This window comes from Schistocerca nitens, chromosome 4 (assembly GCF_023898315.1).
Source record: "Schistocerca nitens isolate TAMUIC-IGC-003100 chromosome 4, iqSchNite1.1, whole genome shotgun sequence".
In the NCBI taxonomy this organism is placed as follows: Eukaryota; Metazoa; Arthropoda; class Insecta; order Orthoptera; family Acrididae; genus Schistocerca; species Schistocerca nitens.
Genome location: NC_064617.1, coordinates 380953989 through 380974711, shown reverse-complemented (window position 1 = coordinate 380974711; position 20723 = coordinate 380953989). Strand labels below are relative to the sequence as shown.

The 20723-nt window shown below is 40.5% G+C and overlaps 2 protein-coding genes across 2 annotated transcripts in view; one reads left to right on the top strand and one right to left on the bottom strand.

Moving 5' to 3' along the window:
* Window positions 1-20091, top strand: part of LOC126251852 (cyclic GMP-AMP synthase-like receptor) — a 272843-nt gene extending 252752 nt beyond the window's left edge. Inside the window, exon 10 of the mRNA XM_049952528.1 lies at window positions 19509-20091. Coding sequence (XP_049808485.1) covers window positions 19509-19560 — 52 coding nt within the window. The 3' untranslated portion in view covers window positions 19561-20091. The remainder of the gene's footprint in view (window positions 1-19508) is intronic.
* Window positions 20092-20163: 72 nt separating this feature from the next.
* Window positions 20164-20723, bottom strand: part of LOC126251851 (ecto-NOX disulfide-thiol exchanger 2) — a 229078-nt gene continuing 228518 nt past the window's right edge. The window contains exon 12 of the mRNA XM_049952526.1: window positions 20164-20633. Within this exon, the coding sequence (XP_049808483.1) occupies window positions 20416-20633 (218 nt within the window). The 3' untranslated portion in view covers window positions 20164-20415. The remainder of the gene's footprint in view (window positions 20634-20723) is intronic.

The following is a 20723-nucleotide window of genomic DNA, read 5'->3' as shown; positions in this document are numbered from 1 at the left end:
GTAATACAGATCTCAAAGCAAATATATTACTAGGAAAAGATAGTCATATCAGATAACAAAATAAAGACAATATGGGATATAGTGAAGGAGGAGACCGGTAGAACCAGACATGAAGAGGAACAAATAGCATTAAGAATAAACGATACATTGGTGACAGATGTGTATAGTGTTGCAGAACTTTTTAACAAACATTTTATAACTGTTACTGAAAAGATGGGGTTGTCAGGTTCGGTAGATGCTGCTATGGAATACCTCAGACCAGACATTTCAAGTAACTTCCATAATATGAATTTGATCCTCACAACCCCAACAGAAATAATATCCATCATAAAATCTTTAAAATCAAAAACATCTAGTGGGTATGACGAAATATCAACAAAGTTAACTAAAGAACGTGACTCTGAGCTAAGTAACATATTAAGCTATCTGTGCAACCAGTCATTCATCAGTGGAATATGCTGAAGTTAAGCCACTGTTTAAGAAGGGAGATAAAGAAATAGCATCAAATTTCTGTCCAATTTCACTGCTGCCAGCATTCTAAAAAATTTTAGAAAAGGTAATGTACAGGCAGCTTTATAACCATCTTATCTCAAATAACATACTGTCAAAGTCACAGTTTGGATTTCTAAAAGGTTCTGATATTGAGAAGGCTATCTACACTTACAGTGAAAATGTGCTTAATTCATTAGACAAAAAATTGCAGGCAACTGGTATATTTTGTGATCTGTCAAAGGCATTTGACTGTGTAAATCACAATATCCTTTTAAGTAAATTAGAATATTATAGTGTAACAGGAAATGCTGCAAAATGGTTCAAATCTTATATCTCTGGCAGGAAAAAAAGGGTGTTATTAGGAAAGAGACATGTATCAAGCCACCAGGCATCATCCAACTGGGAACTAATTACATGTGGGGTCCCACAAGGTTCCATTTTGGGGCCCTTACTTTTCCTTGTGTATATCAATGACCTTTCATCAGTAACATTACCAGATGCCAAGTTCGTTTTGTTTGCCGATGATACAAACATTGCAATAAATAGAAAATCAAGTGTAGTCTTAGAAAGATCAGCTAATAAAATATTTCTGGTCATTAATCACTGGTTCCTAGCCAATTCTTTGTCACTAAACTTTGAAAAAACACACTACATGCAGTTCAGAACTTGTAAGGGGTGTCCCACGACTATATGTTTAACATATGATGGCAAGAAGATAGAAGAAGTGGACAGTGTTAAATTCTTGGGATTACAGCTTGATAATAAATTCAACTGGGAGGAGCACACCACAGAACTGCTGAAGCGTCTTAACAAATCTGTGTTTTTGCAATGCGAATTTTGTCAAACATAGGGGATATAAAAATGAAAATGCTGGCATACTATACTTACTTTCATCCCATAATGTCATATGGGATTATTTTTTGGGGTAATTCATCAAGCCAAGCTAAAGTTTTCCGGGCACAAAAACATGCAGTAAGAGTTATATGTGGTGTGAACTCAAGAACATCCTGCAGAAGCCTGTTTAGGGAACTAGGGATACTAACTACTGCTTCCCAATATATTTATTCCTTAATGAAATTTGTCATTAAAAATATATCACTTTTTCAAACCAACAGCTCAGTTCATGGTATCAATACTAGAAATAAGAATAATCTTCACAAGGATTTAAAGTCACTTAGTCTCGTACAAAAAGGTGTGCATTATTCAGGAACACACATTTTCAATAACTTGCCAGCAGCCATAAAAAGCTTAACAAGCAATGAAATTCAGTTTAAGAGAAGCCTAAAGGATTTATTGGTGGCCAACTCCTTCTACTCGATTGATAAATTTCTCAGTAAAACGGGAAACATTCCACGTGGGAAAAATATATCTAAAAACAAAGATGATGTGACTTACCAAACGAAAGCGCTGGCAGGTCGATAGACACACAAACATACACACAAAATTCAAGCTTTCACAACAAACTGTTGCCTCATCAGGAAAGAGGGAAGGAGAGGGAAAGACGAAAGGATGTGGGTTTTAAGGGAGAGGGTAAGGAGTCATTCCAATTCCGGGAATGGAAAGACTTACCTTGGGGGAAAAAAGGACAGGTATACACTCGCACACACATACATATCCATCCGCACATACACAGACACAAGCAGACATTTGTAAAGGCAAAGAGTTTGGGTAGAGATGTCAGTCAAGGCGGAAGCAGAGGCAAAGATGTTGTTGAAAGACAGGTGAGGTATGAGCGGCGGCAAATTGAAATTAGCGGAGATTGAGGCCTGGCAGATAACGAGAAGAGAGGATATACTGAAGGGCAAGTTCCCATCTCCGGAGTTCTGACAGGTTCGTGTTAGTGGGAAGTATCCAGATGACCCGGATGGTGTAACACTGTGCCAAGATGTGCTGGCTGTGCACCAAGGCATGTTTAGCCACAGGGTGATCCTCATTACCAACAAACACTGTCTGCCTGTGTCCATTCATGCGAATGGACAGTTTGTTGCTGGTCATTCCCACATAGAAAGCTTCACAGTGTAGGCAGGTCAGTTGGTAAATCACGTGGGTGCTTTCACACGTGGCTCTGCCTTTGATCGTGTACACCTTCCGGGTTACAGGACTGGAGTAGGTGGTGGTGGGAGGGTGCATTGGACAGGTTTTACACCGGGGGCGGTTACAAGGGTAGGAGCCAGAGGGTAGGGAAGGTGGTTTGGGGATTTCATAGGGATGAACTAAGAGGTTACGAAGGTTAGGTGGACGGCGGAAAGACACTCTTGGTGGAGTGGGGAGGATTTCATGAAGGATGGATCTCATTTCAGGGCAGGATTTGAGGAAGTCATATCCCTGCTGGAGAGCCACATTCAGAGTCTGATCCAGTCCCGGAAAGTATCCTGTCACAAGTGGGGCACTTTTGTGGTTCTTCTGTGGGAGGTTCTGGGTTTGAGGGGATGAGGAAGTGGCTCTGGTTATTTGCTTCTGTACCAGGTCGGGAGGGTAGTTGCGGGATGCGAAAGCTGTTGTCAGGTTGTTGGTGTAATGGTTCAGGTATTCTGGACTGGAGCAGATTCTTTTGCCACGAAGACCTAGGCTGTAGGAAAGGGACCGTTTAATGTGGAATGGGTGGCAGCTGTCATAATGGAGGTACTGTTGCTTGTTGGTGGGTTTGATGTGGACGGACGTGTGAAGCTGGCCATTGGACAGGTGGAGGTCAACGTCAAGGAAAGTGGCATGGGATTTGGAGTAGGACCAGGTGAATCTGATGGAACCAAAGGAGTTGAGGTTGGAGAGGAAATTCTGGAGTTCTTCACTGTGAGTCCAGATCATGAAGATGTCATAAATAAATCTGTACCAAACTTTGGGTTAGCAGGCCTGGGTAACCAAGAAGGCTTCCTCTAAGCGACCCATGAATAGGTTGGCGTACGAGGGGGCCATCCTGGTGCCCATGGCTGTTCCCTTTAATGGTTGGTATGTCTGGCCTTCGAAAGTGAAGAAGTTGTGGGTCAGGATGAAACTGGCTAAGGTAATGAGGAAAGAGGTTTTTGGTAGGGTGGCAGGTGATCGGCGTGAAAGGAAGTGCTCCATCGCAGCGAGACCCTGGACGTGCGGAATATTTGTGTATAAGGAAGTGGCATCAATGGTTACAAGGATGGTTTCCGGGGGTAACAGACTGGGTAGGGATTCCAGGCGTTCGAGAAAGTGGTTGGTGTCTTTGATGAAGGATGGGAGACTGCATGTAATGGGTTGAAGGTGTTGATCTACGTAGGCAGAGATACGTTCTGTGGGGGCTTGGTAGCCAGCTACAATGGGACGGCCGGGATGATTCCTTACCCTCTGGCTCCTACCCTTGTAACCGCCCCCGGTGTAAAACCTGTCCAATGCACCCTCCCACCACCACCTACTCCAGTCCTGTAACCCGGAAGGTGTACACGATCAAAGGCAGAGCCACGTGTGAAAGCACCCACGTGATTTACCAACTGACCTGCCTACACTGTGAAGCTTTCTATGTGGGAATGACCAGCAACAAACTGTCCATTCGCATGAATGGACACAGGCAGACAGTGTTTGTTGGTAATGAGGATCACCCTGTGGCTAAACATGCCTTGGTGCACGGCCAGCACATCTTGGCACAGTGTTACACCGTCCGCGTTATCTGGATACTTCCCACTAACACCAACCTGTCAGAACTCCGGAGATGGGAACTTGCCCTTCAGTATATCCTTTCTTCTCGTTATCCGCCAGGCCTCAACCTCCGCTAATTTCAAGTTGCCGCCGCTCATACCTCACCTGTCTTTCAACAACATCTTTGCCTCTTTACTTCTGCCTCGACTGACATCTCTACCCAAACTCTTTGCCTTTACAAATGTCTGCTTGTGTCTGTGTATGTGCGGATGGATATGTGTGTGTGTGCGAGTGTATACCTGTCCTTTTTTCCCCCTAAGGTAAGTCTTTCCACTCCCGGTATTGGAGTGACTCCTTACCCTCACCCTTAAAACCCACATCCTTTCGTCTTTCCCTCTCCATCCCTCTTTCCTGACGAAGCAACCATTGGTTGCGAAAGCTAGAATTTTGTGTGTATGAATGTGTGTGTGTATATATATATATATATATATATATATATATATATATATATATATATATATATATATATATAGAGGGAAACATTCCACGTGGGAAAAATATATCTGAAAACAAAGATGATGTGACTTACCAAACGAAAGCGCTGGCAGGTCGATAGACACACAAACATACACACAAAATTCAAGCTTTCGCAACAAACTGTTGCCTCATCAGGAAAGAGGGAAGGAGAGGGAAAGACGAAAGGATGTGGGTTTTAAGGGAGAGGGTAAGGAGTCATTCCAATCCCGGGAGCGGAAAGACTTACCTTGGGGGAAAAAAAGGACAGGTACACACTCGCACACACATATATCCATCTGCACATACACAGACACAAGCAGACATTTTATATATATATATATAAAACTTCTGCATAATTTCAGTGCAGTAATGTGTTCATTGTAAATAAGTACGAGGGCCGTTCAGAAAGTAACCTCCGGTTGATTTAAAAAAATACACCAAGTTAAATAAAAATATTTTAATATATACATCTTACAACTACATCTTTGCACTATTTTTCTACATAGTCTCCATAGCGATTGAGGCACTTATCGTATCTCTTCACAAGCTTTGAAATTCCTTCTGCATAAAAATCACCCGCTTGTGCCTGGAGCCAGCCTGTGACCGCATCTTTGAGCTCTTCGTCGTCATCAAACCGCTGTGACCCGAGCCATTTCTTCATATGCATGAAGAGGTGATAATCACTTGGCGCCAGGTCTGGGCTGTAAGGTGGATGGTTGATAACGTCCCACTTGAAGGACTCAAGAAGGGCCGTTGTTCTGCGAGCAGAGTGAGGACGGGCGTTATCGTGCAAAAAAAAACGATACCGGAAGTCAGCATACCACGGCGTTTGTTCTGTATAGCCCGTCGTAACTTTTTTATTGTTTAACAGTACACGTCTTGATTAATGGTCGTACCACGTTCCATGAATTCAACCAACAACACCCCTTTGGCATCCCAAAACACCGTTGCCATCAGTTTTCTGGTAGAAAAATCTTGCGAGGCTTTTCTTGGTTTGGTAGGCGAATTTGAATGTGCCCACATCTTTGATTGTTCTTTTGTCTCAGGGTTCACGTACTTAATCCAGGTTTCGTCACCGGTCACGATTCTGTTTAACAATGGTTCTCTTTCGTCCTCATAACGTGACAGAAAGTCTAATGCAGAGGCCATTCTTTGAGTTTTGTGGTGGTCGGTAAGAATTTTGGGCACCCATTGTGCACAGAACTTACGGTAACCCAATCTTGCTGTCACTATCTCGTACAAGAGAGTCTTAGAAATCTGTGGAAAACCAGTAGACAACTCCAACATTGAGAAACGTCGATTTTCACAAACTTTTGCATCAACTGTCTGAACGAGTTCGTCAGTCACCAATGATGGTCTACCACTCCTCTCTTCATCATGAACGTTTTCTCGTCCACTTTTAAATAAACGTACCCATTCATGGACAACTCCTTCACTCATAACTCTTGGTCCGTACACGGCACAAAGCTCATGATGAATAGCTGCTGCAGAATATCCTTTGGCTGTAAAAAACCTTATGACAGCACGCACTTCACATTTGGCGGGGTTTTCTATTTCAGCACACATTTCAAACTGCCACAAAAACTAAACTAGTGCAGGTACGACGTTCACTCGACCACGGCTTGATGCCGACTGACCTGTTGAGTGCGTGAACGCAGAGATGGCGTCGCTACTCCCCCCACAACCCGCTCTGTGACCAATCGGAGGTTACTTTCTGAACCGCCCTCGTATTATAGCAGTTGTATTACATGTTTATTACCTTATAAATAAATAAACATTTTTATTTTAAATTCAGTGCATTAGTATTTGTAAAATGACTCTTTCATACAGTGTTCATTAAAAAATGACAATCATTCCACCTGGGACCTGTGGAATGGTAAATTAGCTTATTTGTTTTAGTTGTAAATATTTGTCATGTATTTTTGTTTTTCTGACATGTTCCACATCCTGGAGGACCATCTCACTACGGATTAATTGGAATGAAAGTAAATCTAATCTAATCTAAATTCACTTTAATGCAGATATGGAACCCAGGCTTCATCACTGAAAACAGCTTTATTAAGAAAACCACCTTCAGTCTGCATTTTGTTAAACATTCCTACACAATAATTGGCTCATTTCTTTGTCACTTTCCATTAAAGCTTGCAAACCTCCAGTTTGCAGGGTTTGAATTACAGTAGTTTCCATAATACCTTCCATGCTGTAACACTAGGCATGTTCAATTTTAAACTGGCATGTCTCATTGATTTACCCATACTATGTATGTAAGACTGCTGAACTTGTTCAATTGCTGTGTCAGAGACTGCTGGCTGACACTGGCCCGGCATCCTGTGTGATGCACAGCCAGTTTGGATGAAACGATTGTACCAATTAATAACAGTTTATCATTGAGGTGGTGTCTCACGATATTTAGTCGTGAATTGTCCCTGAACTGTAGCAGCAGATTATGATTTGTGAAACAATAAACACGTGTATGGTATGCACCATTATATGACTGTTAGACAACTCATTCACACATGCCACCTAGTGGGAAGGTCGGGAACTATCGCTGTTAGGTGAGAATAAAACTTGAAGACATACTGCGTTCAGTGCTGTATCAAACATATCCATAAGTTGTTTACCCTTTTCACAATTAAAAGTTACTTTTGTATAACTGAGTTTTAAACATTCTGTATCAAGAGTGTGGTGGTGTAGGAAGACAAGCACAGCAAACAAGGTTGCACAGGAATCTCATAGCCATTATATAGCAATGACTACATGTACACACTCTTAATGTACATGATATATGTGTGAATCCAGCAATATCGCCCCATGTCATGACTGGTCACTTGTATTGAGATGTCTATAAATAGCAAGCTCCCAAATCCATCATCATCTTGTGCTATAAACAAGCCTTTAAGGGAGGCAGAGCCTTTCACTCCACAAAGCAGAGAAGGAAACATGCAATCCAATTAAGGATCTGCCACATGTTACGATTCAAAACATGTTTAACTCTGTATGGAAGTTATATTTAGTAGTCTAGAGCACTATGGACTTGAAATACTACACTCGTAGGATAATTCTTGATGAAATAAACCACAAGATTAGACTGAACTAAATGCGATAGTGTGTTTTCAGGAATTTCGCTTTTCTAATACCCCATGTAATGTTACCAAAATTACTTATGAATTGATCCCAATCAAGACACAGAGGACTTAATGTTATTTAGCTGCTAGTGGGGACTGATTCACATCAGTGGGGAAAGTTGTAAATTAGTGCCAGTCGGGAATCCTAACATCGGCCTCCTGCTCTATAGGTAGAGGCTCTGACCACTAAATCATCCAGACACAGTGGTCATCGCAGCTGCATGGACTACCACAGCTTGCCTCCCGTCAGACCCAAATTCTCAACTTATTCACACACTACTGACGTAGTACCCCTGCCCATTATCCTCATACTCGGACATGTCTGAAAGGACAGACACCACATATATAATCACCCTTCCATTGACAATAGCTAAAGTTACATTGATAAGTGAAAATGTTATGACCACTGACTACTGCTCACCGTGACACTGGATAGTGCATGGTGGCATTGCAGGCATGTGGCATAGTAACAAGAGTATGTAAATGGAGCAGACACAAATGGAGAATCGTCCTGGCAAATCATGGGCTGAGAATGGGGAAATCCATGGCGACTTTGACAAAGGATAGACCCTGTGAACAAGTACTTAGAAAATGGCAAAGCTGCTACAATATTTACATGCTACTGCCATGAGCATGTATGGAAAGACGTAGGACAGTGGAACTACCACTAGGCACTAAATCATTGTTTTGTCGAAGAGTCTTCACAGAGTGTGTAATTCATAGGCTTGTCTGCTCTGTAAAGTTGGATGATAGATGGTGATCTGTGGCATCTCTGCCAGAAGAGCACAGTGCTGGCGTACACACAAGTGTTCTGGAACACACTGTTCATCGTACATTGTTGAACAAGGAGTTCCGCAACAGATCACCACTACATGTCAGTTATGATTGCAGTGGGAATGGGACCATCAGGATGTAAACGTTAGTCAATGGAAATGTGTTGGCTCTTTGGGTGAATCACTTTGCTACACTGGGTCAAAGGTTGTCTCCAGAAATGCCTTCATCAAGGTGAACAATGGCTCGAAATGTGCAGTATTATGCTATGGGGCAACATTCTCTGATATGCAGACGCAGCAATGTATCAACATACCCAGAACTGATAAACCACTTACCTTTAGTTATATTTGACTTGACTGATAAATGGGTAAAGTTTCAGAATAAGAATAGAGGAACTGCCCTTCACTTTTTAAATTCTGAAACCTCCCCCTCCTCCTCCCTCCAGTACATTATGTCTTTCTGCTGCCTTTCATAATCAATTAAATCTCACCTAATGTATGAAAGGACTCCAAACTAACATCTGTAGGTACAATGTGACAGTTTGATAAAATAATACCACAGATAATGAACACAATATAGCGCTAAACTACTGTAGTGTTATCTACCATGAGAAGTAGATAAACAATATTACTGAAAAGAGATGCAGTGTGTCCAAATGACAGAGCAGTCACTTGAACACTGAAAATTTTTGTAGCAGCAAAAGGAAGTGTTAGTGCTGTCAGCTATTGACAATAATGGGCAGAAAACTAAAATGTGTACGAAGCTGAACAACTGGAAGAGCCTCTGTCAAACACTTCAGAAACATGGTGGTAGACTGTCAGAAGTATATAAATTTGGGCAGATTATGTCAGTTTTGCTTTTATGAAACTAGCGGCTGATAAAGCAGTTTTTTCATGTGATGGTGATTTAGCACAGAGAACTTCTATGTCATGTTAAAAGTAATCCTTATTCCACAAATGCACAGAACTATTACAATACTAGCTACAATATAAATAACCCATTTTCTTCAGAATGCAACCATGAAAGATTATGGTTTAGCTTATCTCCACAAACCTACAAATGCTGGTATATAAAATGAAACAAAGGTTATAGAGTGTATAATCTGATTAACATTACTTGATAGCTGATATCTGTCACTGACCACTCAAGTGTTGCCACATCCATTGCCGGTAAGTACTTGGTTATAGGTGAAACACGAACACAGTGAGTCACTTCACAGATCTGTTAGTGTAACTTGGAGCAGCGTTGGAATTAGATGCCACAAGATATGATGGAAATGAGACACAGCTGATTTTAAGTGAACCCAGAATGAACTGCAGCAGACAGTGTTTCGTAGCTCTGAATTTAAACTTATGTCCTAACCAACCACAACTTCATGATGTGTAATATAGCCAAGAAAAATCCGATCAGCAATCTGTGGTAGAACTAAAATCATGATTGCTTTCTTCACGCCATTTAAGGCTAACCTCTATAAGTAAACTGAAGACAGAAAAATATCACTTTCAGCAGTAAAAGCAAACTGTAATTTCTTGCTGTCACTGGTTGACAAAGTATCCTCACACTGGCTACACAGGCTGCTGCATTACCAACCATATAGCAGTCCTGGTTGGCGCTTGGTTGCAGATTATAGGCAACACAAGCAGATTCCAAATGAAAAAAGAATGATAGGAAGAAACAAAGGAGCAAATAAAAAAATATGATTAAAGGACATGCAAGGTATTAGAAATAAAAAAAACTAATTTAAACAAATTAATTGAATAAAATTGATAATCAAAAATTTTTTTATTGGATTTACAAAAATAAAAAAATAAAAATCACTAGATGTGACAGGATTTTTCTACAACCTCCCACACGTCAGATTTATATGCTATCCATTGTGCTATGCCATTACACTGTGAGTCGTGCTTGGGTAGCTCAGTTGGTAGAGCACTTGCCTGTGAAAAGCAAAGGTCCCGAGTTCAAGTTTTGGTCCGGCAAACAGTTTTAATCTGTCAGGAAGTTTCATATCAGCGCACACTCTGCTACAGAGTGAAAATCTCATTCTGGAAACATCCCCTAGGCTGTGGCTAAGCCATGTGTCCACAATATCCTTTCTTCCAGGAGTGCTAGTTCTGCAAGGTTCGCAGAAGAGCTTCTGTGAAGTTTGGGAGGTAGGAGGTACTGGCAGAACTGAAGCTGTGAGGACGGGTCATGAGTCGTCCTTGTGTAATTCAGTTGGCAAAGCACTTTCCCGAGAAAGGCAAAGGTCCCAAGTTCGAGTCTCGGTCTGGCACACAGTTTTAATCTGTCAGGAAGTTTCATATCAGTGCACACTGTGCTGCAGAGTGAAAATCTCATTCTGGTAGCTAATAGAGAAGCTGGCTAAAAGTATATTTTGGACTAATATAATTTGTAGCATTGAATTGCGTTAGAGAATAAGTTGAAAATAGCCCTTTCACCAAGGAAATATTTCAGAGGACCTAAAGATTGAAAAAGTACTGAATTGGAATCTAGGGTTCTTTACTTTGTCTAGAGATAAAAAAAAAAGATGGGATACATTTTTCATAACAAGCAGTTTAGTTAAAGATCTTGAAAATTATCAAGATCTTAAATGTACCACTGACAGAGTTCTGTGGCAGCCAGCAACTGTTGGTTTTCCAGGTTTATGTGTAGAAGTGGCTTCTTAAAGTGCTTCCTAGCACAGAGATTGCCAGAAGATTTTACCAAGAGTAGTGGAAATCAGTATAAAGGCATGAAAAATTGCAGGAAAATTAACAATGCCAATTGAAATAATTGCACAGAGTATATGTGAGATCCAGTATACTGACAAATGCAACTCAAATGGTATCACATTTGATGTCAGTAGTACAGTATATAGCAAGACATAATCATTCAGTTGGTAGAGGGTGGAACTCAGTTTAAAGGCAGTCAGCTCTGTGTGGTGCTAGTGTGTGCATACGTGTCATTCCTGCAGATAGGAAAGAGACATCATTAGTGATAGTGTGCATTATGTACATAAACCACGATTGTGGCACTGCGACATGGAAAACAGTTATTATATGATGTAAAAGCAAAAATCAATGTGTAGAAGAAAATGTAACACTTTAATCATCAAATAGCAAGAATTTGAATGGTTCAAGTACAGTTCTCTATAATTTCATTAGACAGGATGCACAATGTGGACAGAACAGGAACTATGGGCAAAGTAGAAAATTATCTGAGGCATCAAAATGGTTACTTTTGCACAAGGCAAGGCCCACAAACCATTACTCCTCTCAACTTGTTGCTGATTTACAGATGGTAATAACTGGCATTCATGTATGACAAACTTCATCAAATGACAAACATCTCACATTCAAGAAACGACTGTAGAAACCTGCTTCAACACCCAAATATAAAGAGGCTAGATTGGAATTTGCTGAAATATATATGTCATGGACTTGAGAATGGGATAAAGTGATGTTCAGTGACGAGAAAAAGTTTAATTTAGATGGTCTGGATGGATTTCAACAAGATTGGCATAATCTGAGAACAGAGTAGCATGTAAGAATGAGCAGCAAGTTTGGTGGTGGGAGTGTTATGGTATGGGCAGCCTTCCGTAGTAAAGGTAAATCACGCATGGCTTGGGTGAACACTAGAATGAACTCTAATATGCACACTGAGATGCTAGAGAAAGAATGGATTAGAATTTATGAGGCCCTAGGGGATGAAAGTAATGTTTCAATAAGATAATGCATCTATGCATGTTTCTGTTACAACAAAAAAGTGGTTTGAAGATAGATATTGATTGGTGTCTTGCCCTGGTCTGCATGTAGCCTTGATTTGAAACCCATGGAAAACCTTTGCGGAATACTTGCAGTGTGTGTTTATCACAATGGAAGGCAATTTGTGACCTCATATAAGCTGAAAAGAGTGATATGAGACAAGTGGGTGACAATTTCATTGCAAGAACTACAAATCCTAACAAAATTAATGCTGAAGAGAAAGTTTGAGCTAATTAGGAAGAACGAAGTTTGGACAAAGTACTAACATTGCAGTAACACAGCTGTACAGTGAGTGCCATTATACCAATTTCCACTCAGGAAATGCGAACACCTTATTTTGTTGCTATGTGGACACTATATCATGGTAGTTTTAGATGTGAAGTCTTTTGAACTAGGGTTGCGTAAGACATCGGCAGAGGTGGGTCCTAAACTACCACTGCCAACTGCAGCAAACAATTGCACTGTAGCCACTACCAAATTCATTGTGTACTCCAATTTGCTTTGCGTTGTTGATTGCTTGTTTTTTTTTTTTTTTTTTTTAAAAATAAGTGAAGAGACTAGTCCTGGTGCATAAAGGGACTTGAATGCAACTCTCATCAAAGGAAAGGAATCAGCGATCCATATAACGGTTTTGTCAGTTCTGCTTTCGTGAAAGCACAGAACGCAGACGTAAGATAGCAGTCCTTCGAGAGTGAAGCACGTCATTTCCCTGCACTGCTCCTCTCCTCTCCTCTCAGACAGTCGGAGTTCTCATTTGTTTAAGACTGCAGCCGACTGCCTCGATATACTGTCTGCATAGTACTTGTTTTGTGAAAGAAACTATGTAATTCTGTTGTAATTTTTTATGTCTCATATGTATCTACTACTAAAATAATATATACATGTATGCTTCAGACATTGTATATTACTTTTGTGTAAAACCTACCATTATATTGATTTCCGCTACTATGGGAACTTGTAAACTGTCAGGCACATGTAATCAAAGTGCAACAGCGTCAGTGTTACCTTTTACACCAGATTAGTATTGCCGACAAGATGTGCACCTCTAGGGACATGCCAAGCAAAGTAGTACTGGAATGCGAAAAGCTGTCATCACTCCTAAGGTTGGTTTGAATAGCGAAGTTTTCTGCCTTTGCCTTTCGCATCAGTTACAGGGGGACATACAGTTAAACAAGGGCTCCAAACCATAATGTAACTCATCATTTTTCATATTAACAGACATTGCAGAGGGTGAAAGATGTAAAAGATGAAAATCATAGAAGGGGAGTAAACAGGTATCCAATTAAGAACACCTGGAAATGTACAAAAGCATTATTGAAGTGGAAGGAATACTGTCTCTCTAAGTAATTCTGAATTGTAAATATCTTTGCCAATGAAAATATCCCTAGGAGCTTAGTGATTCATTCCCAAGAAAAAACTTGGATGAAAACAGAATTAATGATGGACTGTATAGCTACTATTTGGAATTGCAGATCTGGTGTGCCACTCAATAACAGATGTGTGGTAGTGTCATATGCTTTTAAAAATGCAAGTGCTTGATGTTGTAAACAAGTTAATTAAAGATTGTCTTCAAAAACACTAATTTGAATGGCTTTTAGAAATGAATCAAGCTCTCACTTCATCTGGGAAGATTAAATTGACATCTGTCAGCCTTATATATACAGAATTCCCTCTTGATGGTGCACAACATCACCAGGTTCTGTCAGCCAAAGGTTCAAGATGTGCTACATGTCCAATGCCTTGGATGGTTATGAGGAGAACTTACTTTTGGAGGAGAGTGATGAAAAAACAGACAGTTATGAAACAAATACTGGACATGAAATCAACAGTGACCTCAGTGAAGACCGTAATTTGAACACATGTCTTTCCATGCAATTTATCTTTTATTACAACATTAAACAATGTGATTAAGAGTGACACTATTCTGAACTTTATATACATCCCTCCCCAGCTCAAAATTAAACGTGCAGATTATATTTGTGCCATTGTTGTATGTATATGTTTCAATGAATATTTAGCATAAAGTTATGGGTAAAAACTTGGACCTCATATCTTAACCAGATGTGGCAGATGCCTTCATCTATTCAACAAAGGCTATGCTGTGTATAGGCACTTGTTCACACAGATACAGAAATGTATCTCTGAATGCATCCACCTTGAGAGGACTGGAAACCAGTAAAATTGCTGATAAGAAACAGATCAAACAGTTCTTAAATACATTTACTTAGTTCAGATCTAATGGCAGTCAAGCAAATATGAAAACAGTTGGTTCAGCAGGGCAATACTCAATGCCATGTTGGATCCCAGTGGTCCCGTGCAACTAGTGCCCGAGAGAGGAGACATATTGTTTGCTGGTCATGCAGGATTGTATAGGCATGTCACTTTTCACATGTCAGGAAATGGGGCTTGTTAGAAGCAAGAAAAGTATCCACACTGACAGTCTGATGATCTTTGGAGCACTGCAGACTGTCAGCACTACAACTGTCATTGGGGCTTCTCTTGGCATGACAACAGGGAAAAATGCTGCATCTTTCAACAAGATAACACAAGACTGCATACCTGTGCTGTTCTGACTTACCTCAATACAGAGGGTGTTTGACTGTTGCTCTGGCCAGAATTTTCATTCGGTCTCTCAAGCATTCAAAACATCTGATCTATGCATTCTTTCATACTTCACATAGGAAGATAACATTTCGATTATTCACAGAAGGCCTAATAATGGCACTGATCACCTCTTCAAAAACTGTAATGAACTTGACAAAAAAACATTTTCACAAGTGAGTTCAAAAACAAATTCCATCAGTTAAATTATTTGGATCTAAAATTATCAACAGTTGATGATAAAATTTCTTTCAATACTTTTTGCATAGAAAGCTGCTTTGATCACGTAGCACCGTCCTGTTCAACACAACTTCTCTCTCACAAAAAAAGCCTTTTTTCATTCTTCCACCTATACAGCTATTTCCTCTCCTTTATCTTACAACATCCGATGCTGAGATTAATTTGATTAAAAGTATCATAGTCAGCAGTGGATAAGAACCAAACGTAGTGGACAATATTTATCTTACAGGAGTCAGCGTCTCCTCCAAAACAAATATGATTGTAAAGTAGCAATTTCTACTAATAATAGTCTGAAAAATAATGTTATTCACAATTTGAAACTAGTGCATTCTCTCTTGCAAAACACAGATGTCTACAAATCAGCTGTGATCCATGTCTAGCCTATTACACAGGACAGACAGGATGGACAATTGCTGTTACATTTAAAGAACATTGTCTTGTATCTTCTGGGGTGGTCAGGAACCTGAAATTTATAAGTGGCATGTGGTAATAGTTATTGTATGAATAGCTGGCGCTATGCACCAAAGAGTAATCAATAGCATTTTGTTGCAATATATTCCACGGACGTTCGAGATTCTGGGACTGAGCTTTGAGTTCTTCTGTTCTTGAACTTGAAGAAAGAAAGAACAATTGTCTGAGGTTCATCTTGCTGTCACAGTCTACGTAAGTTGTAAACAAAACTAAAATATAGTTGTTCATAAAAATTTGTGTACGGTATGTAATGATTTGTAAAGCTAAGCCTTTAGTATCCTGAGTAGACGTGGCCTTAACGGAACATTGACCATTGTTGGGCACCGCACTAAAAAATAATTAGTAATTTTCTTTTAGCTCATCTTCAGGACATACCACCTGTTAGGACACTAAACTTTCTTTGAGGTTCCACGTGCTATGCGGCCCCTACGAATAATTTAATATATTTCATTTCAGATTTTCTCACGGTTGCGAGATAACATCCCAGGCAGAAAGGCGTGGTCACAGGATTCTAGTTCTAGTATAAGATTTCACTTGTTATCTTATATTGGTATTCGAGAAGAGACCACAATCTGGAGTTACAGGTTTTATTACTTCACACTGAACTGACCTTCGAAATATTATCTAGTGCTATAAGCACATGAGTTTTAACTATGCTTTTGATATATGCTGAGGGATATCTGTGATGATTCCAGAGAGGACAAGTAATTATTTATAATTCTGCAACCACCCTGAGTACTGAGCTAGTTTGCTGATTTTTGATCCATGTTGGGCTAAATTAAATTAAATTAAATTACACTGTTCACAGCATTATTAGAGTTATTTCTCATTTGTTTTGATGTCACTTTATTAAAAACTATCAAAGCATGTAGAAATTAAAATAAATTACATTACAACATCTCTTAGTAAAAAAGGTACAAATACGTACAACTTGTCCTTTGCCCAATTTATTAATTACAGGCCACGAGCCTAAAAAAATTCATGCTGTCACTATCCTGCACACAGAAAGGCTGGAGGGTTAACATCCTTGAAGAATTTTATAAATTTTTTATCACCTTTCTCTAAGTGGCAGTTCCATTCTTAATGAAAAGTTGCAGCTGCTAATAAAAATTTCATTAATGGTAATAAGCCCTATCCTCTTTTTTCCTCAGAGAGGACTCTAAAACATTGTCATCCTCTCTCCTCTTTATTACACTGTAATTTGTTTTCACACAAATGTATTGAATATCTGCTATTACAGTCTCCTGTATAAATTTTTATTTAGCATAATACTGGCTGTTGACTTGCAAGATGAACACTTATATGCTATTTAAAATATTTTTGTTAATGGAAGCAGCTGATTTCTTCGACTGTTAATAGATGGCGCAATTTGTTTCACATCCACGTTGTGGATATGAAATCTTAGTCTGATGCCACCTCCAGTGCCTGTCCCATCTTACAGCCATAAGTGGTGTACAGTGTGCTACGTTATGTACCTATAATTTTTACTGGCAAGTCCCATTGTTGTGTTAGTTTGAATACCTGTAATTTTTATATGGTTTTTAAATATGATTTTAAGAAGTTATTTTATATGGCGAGAGCATTTTGCTTACAAATCTGTTCATCTATCACTACATTTGAGTGCAGTCGCCTCATAAATATGTTCAGTATAATAACCATCTATTCTTGGTTTTCCTCTATGTTAATGGTTTTGTAATCTTCTTAGGTAATTGTTTTGGATTTTCTGATGAAGACACCCATAGTTAGTGTTGAAACCAGGTCAAGTTAAATATTGTTGCATCCGGTTGGTTGTATGACACACACATTATAATTAAGGTGAGGCTGGCCAATGATTCATTCAGTACAGATGCACACCCCACTTGAACTCTTATGGGAATTGGTGACATGCCACTAATAATGAGGATAATGAGTCTGCAGTTGTGGTGACCACTGTATCCGGATGACTTAGCACTCGGAGCATCAGCCTAATGAGAAGGAAACCCAAGATTAAATCCTGGTCCGGCACAAATTTTCAACTTCTCCATTGATGTAAATAAATGCCCACCAGCAACTAAATGTCATTAATTCCTTAATGTCATTAATTCCTTTGTGTCTTGATCAAAGTGGTGTCCCTTCTTTTGGACATGTCTGAAAGGACAGACACCACATATATACTACATTCCTTTGGTCTGAAAGGACAGACACCACATATATACTACATTCCTTTGTGTCTTGATTCACAGTGGCTGCAAGATCAAAATTGTATCCCTTCTTTTGGTCATGCTGAAAGGACAGACACCACATACACTCCTGGAAATTGAAATAAGAACACCGTGAATTCATTGTCCCAGGAAGGGGAAACTTTATTGACACATTCCTGGGGTCAGATACATCACATGATCACACTGACAGAACCACAGGCACATAGACACAGGCAACAGAGCATGCACAATGTCGGCACTAGTACAGTGTATATCCACCTTTCGCAGCAATGCAGGCTGCTATTCTCCCATGGAGACGATCGTAGAGATGCTGGATGTAGTCCTGTGGAACGGCCTGCCATGCCATTTCCACCTGGCGCCTCAGTTGGACCAGCATTCGTGCTGGACGTGCAGACCGCGTGAGACGACGCTTCATCCAGTCCCAAACATGCTCAATGGGGGACAGATCCGGAGATCTTGCTGGCCAGGGTAGTTGACTTACACCTTCTAGAGTACGTTGGGTGGCACGGGATACATGCGGACGTGCATTGTCCTGTTGGAACAGCAAGTTCCCTTGCCGGTCTAGGAATGGTAGAACGATGGGTTCGATGACGGTTTGGATGTACCGTGCACTATTCAGTGTCCCCTCGACAATCACCAGTGGTGTACGGCCAGTGTAGGAGATCGCTCCCCACACCATGATGCCGGGTGTTGGCCCTGTGTGCCTCGGTCGTATGCAGTCCTGATTGTGGCGCTCACCTGCACGGCGCCAAACACGCATACGACCATCATTGGCACCAAGGCAGAAGCGACTCTCATCGCTGAAGACGACACGTCTCCATTCGTCCCTCCATTCACGCCTGTCGCGACACCACTGGAGGCGGGCTGCATGATGTTGGGGCGTTAGCGGAAGACGGCCTAACGGTGTGCGGGACCGTAGCCCAGCTTCATGGAGACGGTTGCGAATGGTCCTCGCCGATACCCCAGGAGCAACAGTGTCCCTAATTTGCTGGGAAGTGGCGGTGCGGTCCCCTACGGCACTGCGTAGGATCCTACGGTCTTGGCGTGCATCCGTGCATCGCTGCGGTCCGGTCCCAGGTCGACGGGCACGTGCACCTTCCGCCGACCACTGGCGACAACATCGATGTACTGTGGAGACCTCACGCCCCACGTGTTGAGCAATTCGGTGGTACGTCCACCCGGCCTCCCGCATGCCCACTATACACCCTCGCTCAAAGTCCGTCAACTGCACATACGGTTCACGTCCACGCTGTCGCGGCATGCTACCAGTGTTAAAGACTGCGATGGAGCTCCGTATGCCACGGCAAACTGGCTGACACTGACGGCGGCGGTGCACAAATGCTGCGCAGCTAGCGCCATTCGACGGCCAACACCGCGGTTCCTGGTGTGTCCGCTGTGCCGTGCGTGTGATCATTGCTTGTACAGCCCTCTCGCGGTGTCCGGAGCAAGTATGGTGGGTCTGACACACCGGTGTCAATGTGTTCTTTTTTCCATTTCCAGGAGTGTATATACTACAATATGCTGTTGTCCTTCCGGTCACATACTCTGTTTGGCAAGGCGATTGAAGGGAGAGAAAAGAAACTGGCACTGGTAGGCAGAGCATTAACTATAATCTTGGTTTTTATGTGAATTATAGCTATCCCCTCCACCTCCCATTTCTCTCTCTCTACCCCTTCCCCCCCCCCCCCCCCTTCTCCTTGCCATGCTGTATTTTTGACTAATTAATATTGTTTGTTTCTCAACAGTTCTACCAGTGGAGTGTCAAACGCACTTGCCTCACTTACTCTGCGGAACTAATTAAGTGTGAAGTAATGTGTATTCTACATACAATGACTCATTTCTGGAATTATCATCAAAAATTCTGTAAGCGTGTGTGAGCAACTGCAGATGTGTTATGTCAGTAATTTTATACAGCACTGAAGAAGTTCATGAAAAATTGTTATGCATACTTAAGACCAAATGAAGGAAAAGACAGCTAATGGCTGATGTGGTATTTCAATGATTTGAACTTTGTATCTTCAAATAAGAAGGAAAAGAAACTGCTCGGATAGAAATTAATTGCATGGAAAGGAAATCAGACAAAGTCCTTAATTTTCACACTTAACTTGAAAGTACAGAAAACACCTAAGATGAGTCACAGTTGCTCATTGTGCCACTGTAATGCACAGTGAGAGGCCGTATTTTTAGGAGTGAAAGATAAAAAAACTTACTTTTTTATGAAAACATTTTGTGTATGTTATTTTTAATGCACAGTTGCACATCATTCCAGCAGTGTAATCTGTTTTTGTCAGCTACTTTTTACTGAATAAATTATTTGTTTCAAATCAAGTCTCTTGGAGAAAACATCAAAAATTTAAGATGTTATGCCTGAAAATATTTTTCATTCATAATGTCCCAGAATATACAGTATGAAGCAAAATATATACATTTATTTATTGACTTTATCTCATTGAAACCTTTAACAATGATGAATACAGTGTAAAGTATGAAACTGAAGATTATAACTACTGAACACATCTGATACTTTATAAAATAAAAAAGTATTGAATGGAAAGCACAGAAAAGATGGTGACAAACGGATAATAATTGCGTAATTAGACAATTTACTGTGAATTCATAAATTAAATTATCTAAAAATATATCATATTTCAGTCACAGAGAAGGTTTAGATTCAAATCCAGCAAATAGCCATCGTCTTTCCATATTTGCACCAATGCCAGACAATTCTTGACGAAAAACAGTTGGGAATCGACTCATAAGTGTCTCAACTTCCCCTGGTCGGAGAGTGGGTTCCAGTTTTTGCAAGTAGGACCACACATAGTCAACTCCAGCTCCAAATGGATGCACATGCAGAAATGTTGATATAAGACCTGCAAACAGTATAAAATTTTCAGTGGTATTGTGTACATCTTACAAATTAATTCTGGAGTTAGGAAAACTGTTGCCAAATATAAATCAAG